This window comes from Candidozyma auris, chromosome 7, assembly GCF_003013715.1.
Source record: "Candidozyma auris chromosome 7, complete sequence".
Classification (NCBI taxonomy): domain Eukaryota; kingdom Fungi; phylum Ascomycota; class Pichiomycetes; order Serinales; family Metschnikowiaceae; genus Candidozyma; species Candidozyma auris.
In genome coordinates this window covers 664,861-682,817 of record NC_072818.1, presented here as the reverse complement: position 1 = coordinate 682,817, position 17,957 = coordinate 664,861, and the positions used below count along the sequence as shown (strand labels likewise).

Sequence of the window (17,957 nt, the reverse complement as noted above, 5' to 3'; positions counted from 1 at the left end):
AAGCAGAGGTGATTTTAACCTTGAACTTGGTTACTTAGGTTGTCATAGCTGATTTTTGAATTTTTGATGTGCACTTTTCCCTATGGTGTGAAAGCGAGAGTTGCAAAATTGTTAGGAACGGACAGAATCTGGAGAGAGATGTGAAGATATCATGAAGAATGAGAAAAAAAAAAAAAAAAAAAAACATATAGTATCGTATCATCTGACTAACTGACCAGCGTTATCTCCAGTAATTGGAATCCATAGATATCTCCCTTTATGTCTTCATGCCTCCACTGGCCACCTTAGTATCTCATTTTTCGCAGCCATTACCTGGCCCCTATAGAACCTATCAAGAGTTCAGGTACACCAAAATGAGGTAATATTTGTAAACTCGAATGAGGCTAGAAACATCATAGTCTTGTAAATTGAACGATTCCTGTCAAATCAGGCAACCCTTCGCTCCCTCTTCACGAACGGCGTTCCTCTAATCCTCCTACTGCGTTTGAAATTGGTTGCAAATGTATCTGGCACCTACCACCTAGCCTACTTTCAACATCTTCTTAAAGAGCCGGTTGACAATAAAATTAAATCTCAAAATCTCAATTCTTACCCAAAATTATAAACGTTCATATAATCGGCACCGTCGTATCAATTCCATCAAACACAACCTCAGAGTCATGGACTCACTTCCGCCTTCTCCACCTCCACGTCCACAACTTTACTGAACGTATGACGGTCACTCGTTTTCGGCAAATGTATGCAACACCATCTGGACTTCTGACGGTTCACTCTTGACTCCAGACAACTACATGGTCGCAATCGAATGGGGCCCACACGAATTGGCCCAATTCTTCACCCACTACCGTTTAGCCGTGGCGAAGTTCCATTCCAGAGACAAGGTTGCCGCAGATTTACTGGCACAAGCTCAAATTACTCTACGTGAGGACGGTTGGACTATATAGTTCCCTCAGGGCGACATATATGGGAACAAGTGCTTACTTTGCAGCCACGGAGATTCCCACTGCCATTTTGCAAGTCAATTCCAATCAGAAGATAAAAAAAGTCTTTATTGAGTACAACAAAGACGAGGAAAGGGAGGAGAAGGAGAGAAGGAACGAAGAAACTGCTTCAAGGAGTGTTTCCTCCAATTGGTGATGGTGATATTCAGCAGAGAGCAAGAGAGACCTTTCAGAGCGATACCACTCTCAATGACCTGATTTAGGCTGAACCAGGCCTCAAGAATTAATCTTTGAAACAAATGAACAGAGATTTCGAAGAATTGTGGAAAAATAAGGGAGACTGAACAAGCTGATAGAGAGGGTGTTGAAGAACCGCGAGAAAAGAGGTGCAAGTAAGGCAAAGAGAGTAGCGAGAAAGGCTACAACACTACAGCGTAAGTCGGGCGAAAAGCAGATTGTTGCTGAAGTGGAACCTTGAGCAACGAGCCTGTAAAAATGAAGATACTGACTGTAGAGCCCAAGTCGGAGCCGAAGTGGAGCCCATCTTAGAGGTTGCCTTCATTTCATAAATTTGGCTGATAAAGCAGAGTTCAGCTGCTATCAGAATACTAAAGTTTATCGTCGAATACCCATAGTTAAGTACCATCGGTAGCTGTAGAAGATTGAGGAGGTGCTGGGCTAGCACTGTGGCCGTGCAGGAGAATTTGCTCATGGCGTAACCACCACAGTTGAAGTATATATACCCTGCCTGATTTCCTCCGCAGCGTCCTCTTTTTCTTCTTCTTTTCTTTCGATGTCTGATAGAGTTGCCCAAAGATTCATCCAAATCCTCAACACGGGATCGTACGCTCGTTTCACCCCAGAGAAGCTTCATGACCTCCACCAACAAGTGGGCAAGTATCTCCCCACTGCCCAGGAAACGCTAGAGCCCCTGGACCTTTTTGACGTTTACGAGTTATACTTCCACGTGTCGCTTCTCACCAACCACGATGTTTTGGCCAAGTCGATGCTTGATCGCTTCAACGATGAGTTTTCCGGCAAAAAAAGCCAGAAGTACCAGATCTTGAAGTCTATGTACTATGAGGCTACGGGCAAGGACAAAGAGGCCGTGGACGCTCTTGGACTGGACCAGGCTGAACTTAGAGCGTCAAGAAGGTTGGCCACGTTTGCCAAATACAAGGCTGACGGGTCGGGAAACGTTCCGGAGTACATCAAGAGCTTGGTGTTTTACTTAAACATTCAGCCTGCCGATGTGGTCACCTGGGCAGAGTTGGCCGATCAGTACGCTAAGATTGGTCACTACGACGAGGCCGTCTTCTGTATTAAGGAGGTGCTTCTTCATGAGCCTTTGGCCTACAACATGTTCTATAAAGCTGGTCTCTATCAATTCTATCGTTTCTTGCAACAGGATAAGACAAAGTCAGAGAAGGATAAGGATCTACTCACACTCTACCCACTTCTCCAAGAGGCCAGGGATTCCTTCCTTCGTGCAGTGGAGCTCAGTGCCACCTATACGAAAGCTTGGGTGGGTGTTGCTGCTGTTGGTGACAGCGATATAATCAAGCGATTAGAAGACAGCAAGAAATTAGCGAGTGATTCCAAAGTTGCCAAGTTTGTCAAAGAGACGATTCAGACTAGAGAATTGGCAAAGCTGAGGGTCAGGGAATTTGAGAAGCTTCCCACCGACGCCGACCTCACCCAGCTATTGAAGTGAAATCAATTGGCGATTGTCAAGAGACAGAGCGCTTTTGGCTACAATGTTGTCCGTAAAACAAGTCAATTGTCAAATTCCTATACAAATGTCATAGATATCATCGGGTGAAGTCACCACTAGTTGTGCTTCAGGCCGCACTTGCAGGTCTCACCGCATTGGCAGTTGTCGCCACAGGGACAGTTCTCAGGTTCGTTATAGTTAAGCATTGTTGTTGAATTTATGATGAGTGGGTAAAAAAAAGGAGATTTTTTTGATCAAGCTGGCCAGCTTTATATACCCGGGATCGGGTCTGCGGGGAGCAAACCCGTGCATCGATAATAGTTGCATAACGGGTCAGCCCATCACGTGGAAAGCTAGAATATAGTTGCCAGGACGTTAGGGGGCCGTTTGTTCAAGGTATGTGGGCTCATTATCGCGTTCTAGAGGCCCAATTAGCCTCTGAGTGGCTGATTGGGGACAGGACTTCATTTGCAAGGTGGTACAATGGCCTTCGAAAAGTCTAAAAGGTCCAGGTGTGTTTGCAGCCACTACAAAAGAATTGATCAAACTTTCCGTGCGTTGCTTTAATGGAACATGAATCCCTATCTTGACGTATGGCGAAGAGCTTCTCAATTCACCAAATTTGGCTTGCAAAGTTTCAAACATAATGATTTTACCGATGCATGCCCATCCGGAACCGGCATAATATCCATGAAATTTATTGCTCTACATGGCCCTCTTGAGTCTCATAGCTTAAGATTGTGGAGCGTGCGTGCCTTGCGTACGTGATAACATGATGATTGTCTATGAAAATTATAGAATGCAAAATAGCTTAGTGTACACTAAAAAGAAAGTTACAGCAAAAATGCCTTGATAAACTTGAAGGTCCTTAAAACTCCCCCTTCTCGTGGATGTCGGGTCTGGCCATGACATCATCCAAAATACCTGCCGAGGCAGCCACCAATCCCAAGAATGGTCTCGATGGGTCCAACACCTTGGAACAATACTCTGGGTGGTACTGGGTGCCAACGAAGAACTTGTGATGCTGAAGCTCAATGATTTCCATTCTCTTTTCGGTCTCGTCCTTACCAATGAACTTCAACCCCTTCGTCTCGATTCTGTCAATCAACTTTGGATTGACCTCGTATCTGTGTCTGTGTCTCTCAAGCACAGAGTCGGCACCGCCGTACAACTTTCTCAACTTCGACCACTCTGAGTCCTCAACAAACTTCGTAGCATGAATACCCAATCGCATGGTACCTCCCAAGTTGATCTGGTCAACGTCTGGCATGTACACCACGGAGGAGGTTTCTTCACTGGCCTCAGGGTGGAACTCCATCGAGGTAGAGCCCTCAATGCCCACCATGTTTCTGACAAACTCAATGACAGCAACCTGCAAACCCAAGCACACACCCAAGTATGGCACATTGTTAACTCTGGCATAGTTTGCGGCGGCGATCATTCCCTCAATACCTCTAGAACCGAAACCTCCAGGAACAAGAATACCGTCCGCTTGGCACACCAAGTGCCATGCTTTGTGGTAGTCAGCGAGAGAGGACTCCTTGGTCTCAATCTCCAAGTCGCTCGACTCGACCCACTCGATCTTCAACTTGCGGTAGCAGCGCATGGCCGAGTGCTCCAATGCCTTGATCACTGAAAGGTACGAGTCTTTTAAGTTGGTGTACTTACCTACAAGGGCGATGGTGACTTGTTCGACAGACTTGTCGTGAGCAGAGGTCAACTTTCTCCACGAGGACAAAAGAGCTGCGCCCTTGGCCCTTGCGGCTTCTGTCAAGTCGACTTTATCCAAATGCAACTTTTTCAGCAAGAACTTCATCATGCGCTGCTCTTGCAACAAGAGTGGCACGTGGTAGGTGGAGTTGACGTCTCTGATGGCTACCACCTGCTCGGGACCCGTGTGGCAGAACATGCCGATCTTTTGAACGGTAGCCACTTCCAACTCCTCTGAGCATCTGCACGCAATCATGTCTGGGTTCAAACCGAGGGAGCGCAATTCCTTGATGGCCGCCTGGGTTGGTTTAGTTTTCTGTTCACCGTGAATCACCAAAACGAGCGAAACATGAATCAAGGCGAAGTTCTCCAGCCCCACTCTGAACTGGAACTGTCTCAAGGCCTCCACAAATGGAGCACTCTCAATGTCTCCCACAGTACCACCCAACTCTACGATACACACCTCTGGCTCCAAGCCAGATTCGTCCACAGGGATTCTGGCGACTCTTTCAATCCACTGCTGGATGGCCTCAGTGATGTGTGGAACAACCTGCACCGTCTTGCCCAAGTAGTCACCTTTTCTTTCTCTCTCAATAACATGCGAGTAGATCTTCCCCGTGGTGATGTTGTGGTCTCTGGTCAAGGTGATGTTCAAGTACCGCTCGTAGTTTCCCAAGTCCAAGTCGACCTCTCCACCGTCGTTCAAAACAAAACACTCACCATGCTCCAAGGGAGACATTGTACCCGCGTCGATGTTCATGTATGGGTCGATTTTGATGGAGGTGACTCTGAAACCCAAGGTCTTGAAAAGCAAACCGGTGGACGACGCAAGCACGCCCTTACCGATTCCCGAAATGACACCACCGGAGACAACAACGTATTTCATGGTAAAGTATTGAGGCTTGGAATGTTTGGACCCTCTTAAAGAATTAAGCGGGAAGAAGAAGAAAAATCAGAGGAAACGGTGAGAATTTTTGGCGCGTGCGATGAGGTGCAGTAGACGGTGGTAGCGATAGTACTAGGTAGAAATTTCATCTTGGAAGAAAGAGCTAGTTGAAAAAAGAGTTGGGTTATAAATGCTTTTTGCATGTTAAGGTACCCTTATAGTTGTGAGCTTGGTGAAAAGCTGAATTTCAGGTTCTTGGCTGGTGATGGTAGACAGAGTATGTGCTGGGAAATGGCTGCGAAATATGCACAGAATAATGCAAAGGGAGATGAATTTGGGGAGATGATAGAACGAAGGCAAAGGTCGTTGGGGACGACAAATACAGTGACGGAGTGTTTAGGAAGAATGGAGAAAATCTGGAGGTGTAAGCAGATTTTTGTGTTGGTAGAGGTAAATGAGGGGAAAGACGTGCTTCACTAGTTGTTGAGTTCGATACATCAGGATAAACAGTGTATCTTCTGCTTCTAGTGTCACAGGAAAGAAGCATCTGGCTTGAAGTCTCAAGGAAAGCCTCATATCAACACGTTTGATCCTTTCAACTGGGAATTTCATGGGGAATAATCCGAATCGGATGCCCTCGTTTGTAAGGGAAGATCAATCCTCCTTCAGATCGTCTCCTAGCACTTTCATACTTGCTCCTTGTAATTATTCCCTTTCATCGGCTCACCCCAAAAATCACATAGAAGAATAAATATCATGCGCTCTTTGCTACCTATCGCATCATATCATTTTTGAATGTCTGCCGTTGTATACGCCTTCGACTGTAGATGCAGCCAAGGTACCTTCAAACGGCACTCTTTCAGACTTCAATATTCGCCTGTTGAGGACGATGACACACCGTCTCTCATTGGCAAAACCGGGCAGAGGCCCCTACAATAACAATTAACCAATCAATGCATTTCTTGGAGCTGCTTCCGCAGCTTCTCTATAATTTCTCCTCCCTCACACGATCTTAACGCCCTCGATCTGACCCGAGTTATCTTCTGTCATCAAGATCTGCGCCTTGCCCTGCTTCATGAGCAACTGCAAGATCTTCACAAACAAATTGTAGTCAATGTTCCTGAACTCCTCACTCGTTGTCGAGTCCTCCAGCTGCGTCAACTCGTACACGGTCAAAATCGTTCCGAGCTGGCCCGTGCTGTCGACGTAGTCTCTTAAAAGCTTTGCCCATTCGGGCAACGTGCGCCAGAGAATGAGAACGCCCGCATACAGCTTCTTCTGGTCGATGTACATGGCCCTGTGGTTTTTGTGGATCATATGGCTGAGGATTTCTCTTCTGAAAGTGTCCAGACAGGATCTGTTGACGAGCTTGTTCTCGAAAAGTGGCGGGAATTCCTCGTCTTTGCTTTGAGCAGAAAGCACCGATCCCGTGGCCAGTAGGCTGTAGATGTGGTAGTGTTCACAGTAGGAGAGAATGAGCAGGGACCAGGCCTCGAGCTGGTGTTCTAGGATGGTGGAGTTGCTCTGTTTGGTGAAAAAGGGCGGGAAGGAATGTAGCTTGGGGAACTCGAACATGTGCAGGTGAATTGTATTTGGTGAATTATACTGGTGAATTTATCAATTGTTGTGGTTGTGACCTCAAGTTGTGGAGGTAGAGGTGTCGATCGCTTTTATGTTAGCAGTAGGAATTGAGTAGTAGTAGACAGTGGGTGCGAAAATGTAGACTTAGTGGTGAGAAGCAGATAGATATAAGGAACATGCAAGGACACAACAAGAAAAAAAAAAAAAAAATAAAAAAAAAAGGAACCAATGAACTTGCAGGATTTAGAAAATGTAGATTAGCCTACTGTGGGGGTTCAATCGGGAGAGGGTCTCGGTAAGCAACTTTGAGGTTCATCTTACTAGTGCCTTCCGTAGCACTGTCGTCTAGCAAATGACCACACAACAGAGCCAAGAGATTAAGAGTACAATCATTTAAATACCAACATCTCATGTCACTTACTCGAACGACCACCTGCCAGATAATGCACTCACACGTACTATTAGCACCTTGAATCTTTTCACGCCATCCTACTTCTACAGTCTTCTCCTTAAATGTATATCATTAGGTTACTTAGGCCTCGGCCAAGTCTCTCAAACGACGGATGGTCGATCTGACGGTGGCGGCAGCGGCAGTGGACACAGTGTAAGCGCCACCGGCAACGGTCTTGCCGCAAGCCTTGCAGTGCCAGATACCAGCAGCGGTTCTTCTGGTGGTTCTCTTACCGCAGAAAGAACAGTCGTACTTGGCGTGCTGCTGCACCTCCAACTTCTTGGTCTGTCTTCTCAAGGAAGAACCGTATCTCACACCGAACTTACCGGTGATGCCGACCTTCTTAGTTCTCTTAGTCCTGTTTTGTTAGTAGATGTTTGGGTGCGATGGAGGCAGAAGTGGAGTAATCAGTGGAAATCTATGGACGAGGGCGTGGTGAACACCATGTTTGACATGTGGAACAAGTCGATGACGATGAGTGAGCGGCGATGGACATCGTGGATTTGGAAACTTCTGCGATACTTTTACAGGTTCGTGATTAGATCGAGTTGTACGATTTTTGAATCGCTCTTTACTCTGATCAGTTTGATCTGATTTTCATTGGATAGACTTTTCATCTTTTGGGGATCTTCTCGGGGAGGTGGTTATTTTGAATTATATGGACGGCTTTGGAATCATAATAATATCAAAAACAATAACAACAACAGCTTCTTCAAGTACTTCTGCCTCTTTCATGTCTTATTCAAACATACATTGTGTGTTGTAGGTGATAGGTAAAAAAACCAGGCTTCTACTGGGACTTTTTTTTTTCCTACTGGGTGCGCTGGGGTGGAAAAAATCGCAGTAGTGCCAGGGCGAAAAGTGCACAGTGAGCAGGATCTTGTAGTCACGTGGCAAGAAGAGAGATGAGGGCTTGAACCCTGCAGGTGTCAGAGGTGAATTCAATTTGGCTCATGACTTGATAAAAAGCTGTGAATGTCGAATTATGCACTAATTCAAAGACCAAAAACTCATCAAAACCCTATAAATGGCTCACAGAGATGGTGAATACTCCTTTTGATGAGACTCTTTTCGCAGCCACCACTTCCACTGAGGATACACATTTGCAACTACTACAAGCTACCAAACCTTTCTGATGTACTTTGTAAATCAATAAACGTTACGATAGAGTACAAAGAAAGATGACAGTCTTCTTGAGTTGTTTGCTGACGGTGGGTGAGACATATGGCAAGTAAGGCCAATTAAAGTGGCGAGAACTTATCATAGTCTGTCTTCCTCCCCAGAAACGATGAAGCCACGATCTTAAATCCCATGGAATGATGACACAATTGAATCCAGCAGTTGTAGTATGAGCAATTTATCTTATACAACTAACTCTCATAGTCACATGGAGAGTGACCACTGAAGTTAAGACACAGTCAAAATCCAAGCAATGCTTCCAGCATGAAATTGAAGTTGCTGAAAGATTTTTTTTTTCTTTTTTTGTTTTTTGTATTCATTGAAGAGAGAGTAATCGGATACCATCTCTGAATTCTCTTGCCATTCGACTGTGCTCACATGTTCCCCAGCCCAAACTCCCTAAGTACTCAACTTCCTTTCTCTTTTCGCAGCCATTTTTTTGGCTCCAAAATGGCTGCAAAATCCACCGTCTCTTTCAACTCCACAAGAAAATAGCCCTCCTCATCCCAAGCTTTCGAAAATCAAACAATTCTTCCCCCTCATTGAATTTCCACAAAATCCATCCCATGCCCGTCTCATTGTCCCCACGAAAACTTGTAAACGCCAACGGCAGTTTCGGCGACGAGTATCTCGGCGAGAATGGAGAGTTCAACGCCTTGGTCACGCTTCGTCCACACGAGGTGCTCCAGCTTCAGCAGAAAACAACAGATTTTGTTTGTGGAGTGGTTTCTGGTGGCAGAAAAATGTGCCTACTGCTGTTGGGATGCTCTGCTCATACGCTTCCTGAGAAGCTTGAGGTTACGAGACTGAGACACTTGTGCTGGCTCGTGGAGGAAGAGAGAATGTATCCACTGTGGTTTGCAAGACAACGCAGCTTGGTGAAATTGTTGCTGGACTACCAGTACTTTTGGCGGCAGGCGAATGGCGAAGAAGAAGAAGAAGAAGAATTGGCTGATTTGAGGTCTACAACGTGCTCGAAGGAGTCCTGCGACTTACTGAGCAAACAGAACAGGGTGCTGTTGAAAAGGGCTTTTGTTAGCAAGATCCTGAAGCATCTGGGAAGGAAAATGGCTGACTTCGTGGCCTGTCTTCACCTCCGGTTGCGGGGGATCCAGAACGAGTCTGATCGACTTCACGAATTGAGAGAGCGACTTCATCACCACCTTTCGCCAATCTAAAGGCAATAGGTTTACTCTACATTTGATGTTTGCAACCTTCTATTCTTACCCGTTGAGCTAAGCCTAATTTTATCTTTTAAATGCCTCGTCATCTCATCCGAGGGAACAAATCAACAGCCTCCATCTCTGAGTCCTCCTCGCCTTCCATGGGCTCGTCGTTGCCAAACACGGGTGCCTGGGCTATATGCGGAGCATTGCCGGGCCTCACTTGTACTGGTGCTCCGCCTTGGCCCTGGGCTTGGCCCTGTTCTCGAAGCCGCAGATTGACATTGTCAAGCTGAGAGTTGAGTGGATGGTACAAGGCGCCGAACCGTTGTCTGTTCTGGCCGTCAACAGCAAGAAGCTGCCTAAATATGCCTTCCAGCCCTTCCATGTTTGGCGGATTCCAACTTCTCGACGGTGTCGTCTCTCTCGCCTGTCTCAACTCCCCAAGTCCTCTCTGAGCAGCCCATGTGGACATATTGTCCTCCTCATTATTCAAGTTCCTGCCGTCACCGGCTCCAGGAAATCGACCTGCTCCAACGTTCCTCTGAGCATCCCATGGTCCTGCCATGCGAAGCTGGTTGTACTGCTCGGGAGTTGGATATTGAGTCTGATCTCCTTGTCCTTGATTGCTAGGAGGATCTGCATTTGCGTTTTGTTGAGTAAAAATACGGCCCCTCAAGGTTGGCAACGGCAACACTTGACCAAAGCCCATTTGGTTAGCTGGAAGTTGGGTTCCTGTTGGGAATGTCCCGCCCTCTTCGTTATCTCCAAATTGCCTGCGTCTTCTATCAGGTAAGAATGTTGGTGCAACGTCGTCCTGGAACCCGTAATGCTCGAGAATGTACGCACGCTGATCCATCAAGGTGTCGAGGTAGTTACGTAGTTGTACAACACCATGCCCCGAGAAGACACAGAATGATGACTTCTGGTTCTCGGTGAAATCAGGAGGTGGATCACGGCAATACTGGGTGATCTCGCGACGTAGAAATGCAGATATACCTGTGAGCGATAAGTGGGTCAATCGTGGACAGTTCTTCAACAAAAAGTAAATTGGTCCGATGGTCAAGTTGGTGCAATATGAAAGGTGGACTCTTTCCAAACAGTCCTGCTCGCCACGCCGACGAACCAACTCCATGATGCCTGCGTCTGATATTAAATTGCACTTGACCAACCCAATTCTCCGCAACTTGGGAAGACTCAGAAGCTCTATTAGCGTCCAGTCAGTCAACTGCGAGCAGCATGCCAAGTCGATGTATTGTATGCGATGGCAGGATCTTACAAGAGCCTGGACGCCAAAATCCGTGAGAAGAGCACAGTGGCCCAAGTGGATGTAATGAAGCAGCCTGCCCAATTTTGTTAAATGGCGCAACGAGGCGTCTGTGATTTGCATGCATTTGGAAAGCACAACGTTTCGAAGACGAGGAGCACAGCGGACCATGCGCTCAACTAACTTATCCGTAATAGCATTACAGCCCGTCACGTCAATGATACGCAACTTTTCGAGAGTTTGGTCCTCGGGAACCAGCAGGAACAAATCGTCAGTGATTCCCGGGGCATTTGAGATTCGAAACTCTCGTAGCTGCAAATGCTCACAGAAGATGCTGCGCAAGTGCTTATCGGTGACTTTTGGGCAATTATGTAAGTCAATCTCTACTAGCAGCTTGCAGTTTTCGTACATGGCCAAGATGGTGTCGTTAGTGATGTTTTCCGAGTTGTTGAATTTCACACGCTTTAGCATGGGGCATGCTCGGAGCACCAGAATGATGGCGTCTTCCAGAATGTTGCCGCAACCAGGAGCATAAAGCCCTTGTAGCCTGGGACAATTTTTTGCCAAAGCGTAGAAGATTTCATCTTGGATATCTTGAACGCCCGTCATGTCAATGGACTGCAAGTGCTCGCAATTTTGAAGCACCTCAGTTATTGGCTTGCTGGTCACTTTATGGCAGTTCACCAACGTCAACCGCTCGAGCTTTGGGCAACCCCGGAACAAATAGAGCAGCTCATCGTCCATGAGCTTTGTCATGAACGACAAGTTGAGCCTTTTGATGTAGTTGCGGTAATCCCAATGCGTTTGCAGCCGCGGCCTCTTCATGACTTCTGTGATCTTATGGAAAGCTGAGTCCACCTGGAAATTGGGCCGGTACCACAAAATCTCCACAATCAATTCGCTGAACTCTCGACACACCGTGAGCAACGAGAACAAGTCAGACTTGTCCAAATGCTTGAAGATCTGAAGAAGCACCTCTGTGGGAAGCTGCAATAGGCGAGAATTGTGGTAGTTGTACGCCTGGATCTGGGTCCTCACTTTGTTGGCCCCCAGCCCTCGTTTCTGCAACAACAGCTCTCTGAGGTCGTTATAGTCATTGTGGTCGTTATCAAGCGAGTGACGCCCCTCGTTGAGAACGTAGTGGAGATCGTTGTTCTTGGGAGACGCAGGCTGACTACTGCTGTGCTGATTGCTCAGGCCCCGGAAAAACCCGACAACCTTGCCGCGTTTAGCCAGCCGCTGGCCGTCCTGGTTAGTGTTTGCGACCATGGAAGGAGGAAATTATGGAGATTGAAAGTGATGTAGGTGGATTTGATGATGTGATGATTATGACAAATCGAGGATGGGGTGGATGACAACTCTGTGGTGAGAGAGTGGTGTGGTGCACGGGTGTTTCGCCTGCTTTTCTTTACTGAACCGTCGATGCTGAATCGCCTTTGGTGTTTATTCTTGCCTTTACTTATTCTTGCCTCCAGTTGTATGGCAATGGTGGCACCTCGATCACGTTAGACACACACCACCAGAGTCGCATTATAAGGAGCGGTTTTTCTCTGAATGTCCTGTCCTGTGGGTGTATGCAGGTGCAAGTGGGTATCCACCCAGAGTATGGCAATTTGCAGCCATTTTTAAGAATGCCATTTGGGGTGACTTGGGAAGGAGAAATTCAGGAATAAATGAAAATTCAGTTGAAAAGCCATATAAGCGACCTTTATGCCCTGTTTTCTGCCACATTCACTTGATTCTAGTGCACTCAAATGGCAGAGCGTATGAGACGGCTAAGGGCATGTTTAAAGCATATCTTCCGAGGACAACAAGCAAATAAAGGCCTCAGTCATCAAGTGGTCAGGTTGAAATTGAAAAGAGTGAAGGTCAGGGCTGTGAAGGGACCCATGGTGTGAATTGGGGAAAAGTAAAACCAGTACCTAAATGTGAAAATTAATGGATGGTGATTTTTCGGTGTATCCCATTTTTGGAACGATTATGAGATATATAGGTACTAGTCAGATTTAGTGAATTCATAGGATGTCGGGCGTCGCTTCTGGTGATCTAAAGAGGAGGTGGTTGCAAAGAGAATTTTATCTACAAAACTGTCTACACTTGCCTGCGTAAATGTTCTATGACTATGTATGATCGTAATGATATCGTTATATTTGTTTTAAACGAACCGCGTGCCGTGGCCCGTGTTGGGAGTGTCTGGGTTCGAAGTGTACCCCATGGCGGCTGAGCTCAACGAAAGCTGCTCAAGTTGCTGCATCACGTTGATATCTTGCTGAAGCTGCTGTGGTGGAGCTGGGGGTCTCTGCTGGTAGATTGGGCTGAAGTCGTTTGGGCCTCCATTGTACATGGCCCCTGGGGCCATCTCAGAATAGTATCCGTGTTGCATCATGTTGGCCTGGCCGTTGTCTCCCATGGCCATCTTTGGCATTCCGTAACCCATTGGGGGCATTCCCTGGCCTGGCTGAACGAAGTGTGGAGGTAATGGCTGCAGCGAATGATGTGGAGGATGGCTCTTGTTGCCACGACGATCACGCTTACCTTTCCTAGTAGACAGGCCAGAGCGACTCAAACGATTGGTGGAGAGCCCGACTTCATCGACCAATTTTTTGTACGGCTGGAGGTTCGTTATTTGAATCTCCATGAGCACTCGCTTAACCTGACCCACAATATACTGCTTGTATCTCGCGTTCGTAAGCTCGTTGCCAATGTTCATAAGCATGGGGTTCGACAAGATTTTGTAAATAAATAGTGGACCTGTGGTTTGTTCTTGATTCTCGGCCAAAATGGTCTCTAAGAGTGTTGTAGGAGGACGAGCGCTCATTCCTTCGAGGTCATGTTCGTTGAAAGGGCCAAATATCTCATTCATGATTCGATTTCTTACCGCCATGTCCGTACGGTTGTTGAGAATGTTGAAGATGGTCAAGTTGGCCAATTTATGAGTGCACAAATGACCTAGTTGTGGCAAAAATTTGTCACACATCAACTCGTAGCGATAGTCATGTTGCAACGACTTGCAACCCGTGAAGGTCTCTAAGAACCAGGTGATGAGAAGTGAACCGTTGTTGTTGACCACCAATTCATTGGCAAACTCTACAATCATGCCCGCAACTAGGAACATTTGCTCGTTGGTCACACAACCCCTGTTTGGAGACTTCGTGTCACAAGCAGTTTCAAGAATCGTACGGATACAACGGGCTCCAAATCTGCCATACGAGATTTCCAAGAAGTTCTGCAAAATGGCCTCAAAGATGAAGTTGTTGTACGGTGGACCGAACTTGAGACAACATTGTAACACATAGTTACCGAACTGATCATTAAACAACTTCACGGCATAAGGCTTCAAGCTTGCAGCAATAATAGCCTTCTGTTCGTTATCATCGTGACACAAATTGATAATTTTTTGGATTGCCCACGTTCCGTTTTTGTGGATACTGAACTGGGTCATGTATGGAGCAAGCTGTTTGACCATGGCCAATTTGATCTGAGGAGACTCCACTAGAGTGAACAACTTCTGCACAATGGTATTACCAATGTGATCGTAACACAACTCAGGCAATTCCTCCATCATGGAGTTGCACAAGCTCTCCAATTCTTTCTGTGTCATGATTTCCGTTTCCGTATCGTTCTTGTCGGCTTTGTCACTTTGACCAGCAGAGGTGGCCTTTTCTGTTGCTTCAAAAACCTTACGCAACTCTCTCAACTTAGGAGAGTCAAATTGGCGCACAGGGATTGGATCAGGTAATCGACCAAAGTTGCTTTCGTAGTTTTCCTTTGGGTACTTCAAGGTATCGCTCAAGAACAGTTTTACCTTGTTCACATCCACACTAGTGAGCATAGACAATGTTGACACCAAGTGGACCAAGTCCCCTTGGATACCTTCAAGATCAACCTCAGTAGACCCCTGCGGACGGGCTTTCTTGGCTTTACTCAGAGACCTGTTCAAACTGCCAGAGTTTGACTTGACAGACACGTTGCTCGAGTCATTTTTGTAGCTGCCGTTGCCTTGTTTGAACGATTGTTGAGACTGACCAGATGAAGGCACAGATGCAAGGGGTCTCTCGGAGAGTTTAGCAAACGCAACGTACAAGATAAGCCCAGGAACAAGCTCCAAGTGATTAAAATTGGCCTTCAAATTCATGGCCACCTCGATCGAAGAACACTCCACCAAGGCCAACTTGGTAGTGTTTGTAGGGCTCATTCTGATGTAGATTACGCCTCTGCCGTGCAATGGGTTGCCCATAGCGCCTGGGAAGCTTGCTATCAATTGCCACAATTTCGCTGCATCCATGAATTGGGGCACATTGTCGAGAAGGAGGGTGGAGGTGGGACCCAAGCTTGGGTTTTCGAAATTGGTGGTGATCACCACCAGGGCAAAGTTGAAGTCATTTTCCAAAAGCGGCTGGTACAAGTTGGAAGCGGTTCCTGAGATGGTGTCGTGGTGGGGACGGAACGGGGGCAAGTTGAAAGTAGTATTAGGATGCTGATTAGGAGTCTGCGTTCTGTCGCGAGACTGGGCCAGTGTATGGCCTTGGCCCTGGTTTTGCGCTTGTTGAAGAAGCATTATCAGGTTGGCCGCCATGGAGAGCTCTGGCACGTTCAGAGCAACGCCCAGGTATGTCTGGGACCTATTTCTGGTGCCCAAGGAGGCCATGGCGGAGTCGGGGATATTAAGCATAAGATTATCCAAAAACATGGAGTTTTCAGAGTGAGGGGCCAGGAACTGGGCCTGTTGAGAATGCTGGTGGTGTTGAGCATTTTGCGCCAGCTGGGAATGCTGGGAGGAGCTATCCGCTAGTGGGTGCTGGAGCAGGTAGCCGTGGGCGCCGCTAGTAGTGTGGGACCTGTTTCTCGTGGCAGTTGCTGTTGGATTCGACAAGAGGCCGTTCTCCAACGAGGACGGCTGGGCGCCTAGCGTGGGACTAATGAACGGGCCCTGACTCGAAGAAAGCGACAGATCACCAAAGTCCAAAAAGCTCAGCCCCAGGTTGTGGCCCGGCGAGTTAAGAGATACAGCGTCGTCGTTCCAGATCAGCATCGTCGAAAATAGCGACCCCAGGCGCATCCGGCGGCTGGTGCCGTTGCCGTTGCCGTTGCCAGAACCAGAGCCGTTGCTGTGGCCGTTGGGGTTGGTGTTGCCGTGGCCATTGCTTGAAGGCCCTGCGCCCGGGCTGAGACCAAAGTCGTGGGATGGAGACGCCGAAAGCGCTATGGGAGCTTCGGTGGCTACTGAAAGGCCGCCAGGAGCCGCTGCCAGCGCAAGTGGCAGGGTCAGCAGCAGAAACAGGTCTCTTTGCGGGATGGGGATCAGCTGGGCCAGGGATGGCCAGGCGGTGGTGGAGCTTGTGTTGGCAGTGGCACTTTGCGGGTTGGGAGTGCTTCCCTCGGGCGCCAGAAGCGAGATTGTCGGCGGCGATAGGTTCACCATGGGAGAAGCTGGAGGAGTGAGGAAGGCAGGCAGGCGGTTGGGAGTGAAAATGGAGTGAGAGGTGGAATGTTGGTCTTGGGAGGGTGTTTCTTTTTTTTTCTTTTGGTGTTTTATGACCTAATTTGCTGGAGGGTTCGAAATTTTGTTAAAACTTTGAAGGTGAAGGGGTGTTTGCGTGTTTGACGGCCTCGGTGGTGACGCTAGTGGGTGTTGGCCTGAGAATAGGAGAAGTGAGAAAGTGACAGAACAAAGGTCCAGTGGAGGCGGGAGAATGTCGGAGGGTGCGAAGAAGCTTGCCTTGAGGGTGGGAGGGTGACTACGTGCCGAGGGGAAGAGATTGATGGAAAAGGAGAGATAATGTGAATTGGCCAGTGTCAATTGATGATTTTAATGGACTTTTTATTTATTTTTTTTTTGTTTTCTTTTGCTCCTTCTATTTGTTCGGTTTCAGTGCCTGGAGGCGGAGTGGGCTAGGTCAACGGTTTCTAGGCGAGAGTGCGACAAAGAAGCGCTAGGCGAGAGGAAGAGGTAAGGATATGGAAGTTGGGGGAAAACGAGAAAAAATGGAATACAGAAACTGTGAGCTGACTAAGGGCTCTCTCAATTGAACGAGTTCGTTTTGTTATTGCGTTTTTTTGCTGTTTTCATTCGCATAGTCACTACAACACGGTTGAAGCCTTCCTCGCTCGCTAAGCCTAAGCCAGTAGGTACGTCTGATGAACAGGTTTAGCCATGCATTGCAATATGGCTATTTGAGTCTTTGTGTGTGATGAAATTGAGTCAACGTAATGCTTTTATTCCCATTATACTGGGCAAAATGTCTCTGTTCTTTGGGCCCTTCCAATTCTTCCACTTAAAACTACCACTGCCTCTGCCGTTGGCTGCGAAAAATGTCGTCGCTTGGTCAGTCGTTCTTTGACTCGACTACCCCCATTCAAATTTCGCCACAGATGCCGTAGAGCAATGAGATTTACACCATTGAGATCAGAAAAATGTGAGAAATTTAATGGTTGCCTTCTAGGTTTCGAAATATTCTTCTTCGCTGGTGGTCGCTTCTGCTGACAACGGGCACCACGACATTGTCGCACTTCCTTCCTCCTGGCGCAACTAGAGGTGCTGTGATGTAACCACCAACCGCCAACCGCCTAGCATTTCTTGGACCAACTCCATCGTGAATCGCCCAAACATTTGTAGAAATTTTGGCAACGCACGACTCTCTTTACTACTGGTCGAGTTGAAGCTTTCTGATTGGTCAAATACTGGAAAGAGCTCCACCCCATCTTTTTTTTTTCCTGATCGCTTCGGTTGCTGCGAAAAAGCTGTGATTGTGCTGCTCAGAGGCCTGATCAACCCCTATCTCAGAGCAGTGGTCTCAGGTCACGTGATCCCGCCGAAAATGCCTGTAAAAGCCCCTTCCCCAGCCATTGTCATCGTACTCTCATCGATTGCGATTCACCCCTGACAGTTAACTTTCTTTGTAAGTGGTGCCTGGTGCATCGCTTCGAACCGAACTGTGATTGTTTGTACTGTATATAGTGGTGGACATCCACGAGTAACGTTTTTTTTTTTTTTCCATGTGGTGCGTTTTGACGTCCTTTTGCGCCCAGTGCAGGCGAAAGGTACGAATAGAAAGTTTCTGTTTT

The 17,957-nt window shown here is 47.3% G+C and overlaps 7 protein-coding genes across 7 annotated transcripts; 2 read left to right on the top strand and 5 right to left on the bottom strand. All coding sequences in view use genetic code 12, as the record gives it.

Moving 5' to 3' along the window:
* Positions 1–1,734: 1,734 nt before the first annotated feature.
* Positions 1,735–2,655, top strand: CJI96_0005416 (uncharacterized protein; the record flags this gene model as incomplete). Its single annotated transcript, XM_029036412.2, has 1 exon — positions 1,735–2,655. One exon carries the CDS (start codon positions 1,735–1,737, stop codon positions 2,653–2,655), a length of 921 nt encoding a protein of 306 aa, XP_028889303.2.
* Positions 2,656–3,523: 868 nt separating this feature from the next.
* Positions 3,524–5,251, bottom strand: URA7 (CTP synthase URA8; the record flags this gene model as incomplete). The annotated part of the gene is made up of 1 exon (XM_029036411.2): positions 3,524–5,251. One exon carries the CDS (start codon positions 5,249–5,251, stop codon positions 3,524–3,526), a length of 1,728 nt encoding a protein of 575 aa, XP_028889302.1.
* A 1,002-nt stretch (positions 5,252–6,253) lies between these two features.
* Positions 6,254–6,826, bottom strand: CJI96_0005414 (ESCRT-II subunit protein VPS25; the record flags this gene model as incomplete). The annotated part of the gene is made up of 1 exon (XM_029036410.2): positions 6,254–6,826. One exon carries the CDS (start codon positions 6,824–6,826, stop codon positions 6,254–6,256), a length of 573 nt encoding a protein of 190 aa, XP_028889301.2.
* A 538-nt stretch (positions 6,827–7,364) lies between these two features.
* RPL43A (60S ribosomal eL43 domain-containing protein) lies at positions 7,365–8,238 on the bottom strand (the record flags this gene model as incomplete). Its single annotated transcript, XM_054702310.1, has 3 exons — positions 7,365–7,641; positions 8,036–8,073; positions 8,203–8,238. The coding sequence occupies 3 exons, from the start codon at positions 8,236–8,238 to the stop codon at positions 7,365–7,367; spliced, it is 351 nt and encodes a 116-aa protein (XP_054558285.1).
* A 790-nt stretch (positions 8,239–9,028) lies between these two features.
* On the top strand, positions 9,029–9,640 carry CJI96_0005412 (uncharacterized protein; the record flags this gene model as incomplete). The annotated part of the gene is made up of 1 exon (XM_029036408.2): positions 9,029–9,640. The coding sequence occupies one exon, from the start codon at positions 9,029–9,031 to the stop codon at positions 9,638–9,640; it is 612 nt and encodes a 203-aa protein (XP_028889299.2).
* Positions 9,641–9,728: 88 nt separating this feature from the next.
* On the bottom strand, positions 9,729–12,161 carry GRR1 (SCF ubiquitin ligase complex subunit GRR1; the record flags this gene model as incomplete). Its single annotated transcript, XM_029036407.2, has 1 exon — positions 9,729–12,161. One exon carries the CDS (start codon positions 12,159–12,161, stop codon positions 9,729–9,731), a length of 2,433 nt encoding a protein of 810 aa, XP_028889298.1.
* An 886-nt stretch (positions 12,162–13,047) lies between these two features.
* CJI96_0005410 (uncharacterized protein) lies at positions 13,048–16,314 on the bottom strand (the record flags this gene model as incomplete). Its single annotated transcript, XM_029036406.2, has 1 exon — positions 13,048–16,314. The coding sequence occupies one exon, from the start codon at positions 16,312–16,314 to the stop codon at positions 13,048–13,050; it is 3,267 nt and encodes a 1,088-aa protein (XP_028889297.2).
* Positions 16,315–17,957: the final 1,643 nt, after the last annotated feature.